Raw genomic sequence first — 4457 nt, forward strand, 5'->3', positions numbered from 1 at the left:
AACCCAAATACATCCAATTCTCATTCCTTCCCTGACTACCTCTGAGACCTGGAACTCTGCAAACACTTCCTGCCTCGTCTCCTTGTTTACCTGTTTTCCCTCCAGTCTCTTTCCCACAACAGGGGCCTTAGTAAGCTTTGCAAAACATAAATCATCTTGTGTTATTCTCCTGAACAAAACACTCCAGTAATTATCTGTCAAATTTACAATGAAGTCCAAAGCCCTTATGTTGATTTAACAAGATTTAATGTCCTGGTCCTGGTTGTAATTTTTTTTACCTCTTTTCTAACTTTTCTTTCCTTATTCACTTTACTCACTCTGATCACACTGTCTTTGTAGCTATTCCTTCAACACACCAACCATCTCCTTGCCTTAAGCTCTCTTTTAATATATATATATATTTATATTTTTAATTAATTTCAGAGAGGGAATGGAAAGGGAGAGAGAAACTCGATGGTGAGAGAGAATCATCTATCGGCTGCCTCCTGTACAGCCCCCACAGGGGATGAGCCTGCATCCTGGGCATGTGCCTTGACCGAGAATCCAGCTGTGACCTCCTGGTTCATAGATCGATGCTCAACCACTGAGCTATGCTGGCTGGGCTCCCTGCCTTGGGCTCTTTACACCTGTTTGCCTCTTACCCTGAAGCATTTGCCCCAGCTCTTCCTCTGTCTCACTGCACGCACACATTTCCAGGTCATTGCTCACAGGTTACCTTTTCTGAGATGCTGTCCCAGAGCACATTGCATATGAGCAACAGTACAGAGGCACACTCAATTGTCTTATCTGATTTCTTTTTCTTCAGAGAATTTTTAAATATATGACATATTATATATTTATCTCCCACATTACAATGTAGTCTCAAGAGCACAAGGACTTTGCCTGCTCAGGATCTCCACTGATAATGTGATACCTGCCACCTTGTGACCATGATGAGACAAGATCAAAGACAAAAAGCCAATAAACTCAGACTGGTGGAGAAGAGGGGGAAACGATCAGGTTGGTAATGACTCTGTGGAGTCTCCAAAAGAGCCTTGGAATCAAGCACCATTCTCTGGTTAAGTAAACAGTACACTTCCTTGTTTGTACAATACTGGTCATCAGCTTTTCTACTTTCCAACAGATGGGATTAGCCAAGGACAATAAAATGATGTCTTAACAGGTGATGAGTAAGAGCCCTCACTCAGCAGACCATAAAGTAACCTTTTCCTGATTAAAAAAAAAAAAAAAAAAAAAAACACAAAAAAAACAAGTGGCCTGTAATCCAGGGCAGTCAACAGAAGATCCATGTGCCAGCCTTATCAGATTGCCAAGAAGAAAAGAGAGGGAAGAACAGGAAAGCCAGATAATTCCCCTTGGCACTAGAGATGCAGAATAAAGACAGCCAGTGTTTACCAAGGACAAACTAAAGTTCATCACTGTTGTGTGCACTCCCCAATTGGCAACGTCTCTGAAAATGTACTACGGAATGTGTTTGCATGTGTGCACGTGCTTGTGTGTTAAGCGGTACCCAGGCTATAAAACATCCTTGCCTGAAGGATGTTTTGCAGACCTTTGCAGATCTTTTCTGAGCTTTTTGGTGAGTGAGTCCTCTATGCAGCCACCTTCCCTGCTTCTCCAAACTACTTAGAGAGATCCAAACTCCATCCGGACATTTCTTCACTTTCTCTTCTCCCTTCCTTCCCAGCCACACTGGGGCTCGGAGATCTTAGCTTTGTTCCAATCTTTCCTCCCAGCTCCAGGATACTGCCTTTCCACAAAATGAAGCCTACCCCTTGCAGCCTTCTCATCCCCATCCTCCTTCTCCTGCTGATGAGCCCAGGGATCACGCAGCAGTCCTTAGACTCCATTGTGGATGAAAGGATAAAGGAAGCTCTCCAAGGTTTGGGTAAATTGACTAGAATTGGGGGAAACGGGACAATAGCCCCTGATCATGCCTCCTGCTCCTACACCCTAGCTTCTCTGCTATCCCATCCCTGAAACCCAATCTCTAATCACTCCACTCAAGCCCAAGATTCCTCCCCAGGGCTTTCCCACTCCCCCATCTCCTTTTGGACTCTTGGCTAAAAGTTCAGGTTTCCTTGATATAATGAGATTGATGGTGATGATGATGAAGGGGAGGAGGAGGAGGATAGTAATAATTTATGAACACTCATTATGAATGAGGTATGATGAAAAACTTTACACAGATTATTTCAGTTAATTTTCACTCTCTGAGGTAAGTACAACTATTATTTTCATTTGAAAAATGAGAAAACGAAACATTAAAACTAGTTAGTCACCTATTCATGGACCTAGGGACATATTTGAGGAAGAAGGAGATTTAGGAGGGCATTATGGGAAACAGAGCATGGGCAATATCCCTTCTTCTTTCCTACTCAGAGTGCAACCCACCTGCCCCAACAAGCATCTCATGTACCAGTGTCACCAACTCTGGCAAACTGTCCTCCTGCCCTTCAGGTGAGTAATTCCATGAGGAGGGATGGGGGTAAGATGCCCTGTGCTCTCCCCTGTCCATCCCCAGCTGAGTAATGACTCCTGGCTCCCAGAGATCACTTACCCATTCTCATTTCCCTTAAGGAAGCTACTGAAGGATCTTGGGTTTCTGCCTCTTCCCTCCCCACCTTCCTTTCATGACCTGATATATGAGCCCTTCCTCTTAATTGTCCTGTTATAGTCCTATCCCCTACCAAGTCCCCTGCCATTTATTTTCCTTTTTCAATCTATTGCCCTGTTTCAGTGGGTAGAGGTGAATTTATCATGAATGTGTGGGAACAGAAGTGCCTAGGCCCCTCACTTTCACAGATCTCCTCCATGGCCATATACCTAAATTTGTTATTTTATTAAAAGGGACTTTCACAATGGAATTAACTTTAGACCCCACAAAACCTAGATCTATTTCCACTCACCGCCCCCTTCCCTCTGAAATTCGTCATATATATTTTTGATGTTATCACACCGGCTTAGGACTCCTCTAGCCTCTCAAAATCTCAGGGCTCTGACCTCCATGTCTCATGTGCCCATGCAGGGACTTTTGTCACCGGCTGTGCTTGTGGTTATGGCTGTGGTTCCTGGGATATCCGAAGGGAAACCACTTGTCACTGCCAGTGCAGTGTGGTCGACTGGACCACTGCCCGCTGCTGCCGACTGAACTGAGGAGGAGGAGGAGAACCCCATTGTGTGACCATGACTGCAATGTAACCAGGACCCCGCACAGGAAACATGACTCAGAGTCTCCCTTTCATTTGTTATAACCCTGCTTCTTGGCTAATAAAGGCAATTTTTGCATCTATCTGTGTATACATATATATATATTATAATTATTTATTTAAATTTATCTTTATTGTTGAAAGTATTGCAGATGTCCCCTTTGTGTTTTTTTTTTCCCCATTGACCCCCTCCCCCCTGCACCACCCCTCCAAGACCTTCACCACACTGTCTGTGTCCATAGGCAATGCATATATGCATATAAGTTCCCCAGTTAATCTCTCCCCACCCATCCTCGCCTTCCCTCTGAAATTCGTCATATATATTTTGATGTTACCACTTCTGTCTTAGGACTCCTTTAGCCAGAAAATGTTTCTAGCATCCCAATTACCCCATCTTAGCAAGAATTAGGAAAAATATGAGGAAAATGGGGAAAGCTGAGATGGACACTCCAGTTCTTTTATTATTTAACAAAAGAGTAATGACTTTGTGCCAGGCATTTTGCTTGGTAGTAGAGGTACAAAGAAAGAAAATAATACATGTTCCCTTGTGGACCTCACCAACTAGCATGGTGGGCTCCAAACTAGGTGCAGGCTGACTTTTCAAGATGAAGGCTGGTAAAGGCAGTTTTACAATAACCAATTTCTAGATTTTTTAAATTTGTATCTGTACTGTTTCCTAAATTTTGTGCCAAGATCTCCTTTGATCAAGGTGATAAATTTGCCATTGTGTTTCTCCACCATAACAAAATGAAAACAAGCCCTTACCTGTCACCAAACCTTCCATGATTCATTGCCCTGGGTTATAAAAATCTGTTGAATGTCAAAAAATGATTCAAAATATGGTGCCAGTGTTGAGTGATTCAGTGACAAGTCTTTTACAAGTTAGGAAGATTCCAGGTTTTTACTCAATACTGGAGGAGGACATAATCCAGTTATCAGTGGATAGGCCACCAAAAAATAACTTTTAATAGTAAGTTGCTGTGTGATTTTTAACTAATAATTCAAAAGGAAGTCAAACAAATTGAACAACATTACTATAATAAAATTTCTCCTTCCTACATATTTAATTATGAAGTAGTCTCAGAGCTTATAACTATGAAAGGAAGAAAATAGGAATAGAAACTTTATTTCTCTCTAGTATTATTTATTCATGGGTATGTAAAATACTTGGGGAAAAAGTAGCCTCATCTCTCTCATTTAAGAAATACATTTACAAAAGATGCCATTATGTTTATCAATTACTTCTCA

General features: G+C 42.0%; 1 protein-coding gene across 1 annotated transcript; it reads left to right on the forward strand.

The window, feature by feature from the left end:
• Window positions 1–1761: 1761 nt before the first annotated feature.
• RETNLB (resistin like beta) lies at window positions 1762–3156 on the forward strand. The gene is made up of 3 exons (XM_008146676.3): window positions 1762–1888; window positions 2383–2460; window positions 3029–3156. Exons 1-3 carry the CDS (start codon window positions 1762–1764, stop codon window positions 3154–3156), a joined length of 333 nt encoding a protein of 110 aa, XP_008144898.1.
• The last annotated feature ends 1301 nt before the right edge of the window (window positions 3157–4457 follow it).

Source organism: Eptesicus fuscus, chromosome 3 (genome assembly GCF_027574615.1).
Source record: "Eptesicus fuscus isolate TK198812 chromosome 3, DD_ASM_mEF_20220401, whole genome shotgun sequence".
Classification (NCBI taxonomy): domain Eukaryota; kingdom Metazoa; phylum Chordata; class Mammalia; order Chiroptera; family Vespertilionidae; genus Eptesicus; species Eptesicus fuscus.

Excerpts from the sequence above, each read along its gene's own strand:
- RETNLB (XM_008146676.3), top strand. The coding sequence starts at position 1,762 with ATGAAGCCTACCCCTTGCAGCCTTCTCATCCCCATCCTCCTTCTCCTG. Across the intron at positions 1,889-2,382 it reads GGAAGCTCTCCAAGGTTTGG|AGTGCAACCCACCTGCCCCA; the intron begins GTAAATTGACTA and ends TTTCCTACTCAG. Across the intron at positions 2,461-3,028 it reads ACTGTCCTCCTGCCCTTCAG|GGACTTTTGTCACCGGCTGT; the intron begins GTGAGTAATTCC and ends GTGCCCATGCAG.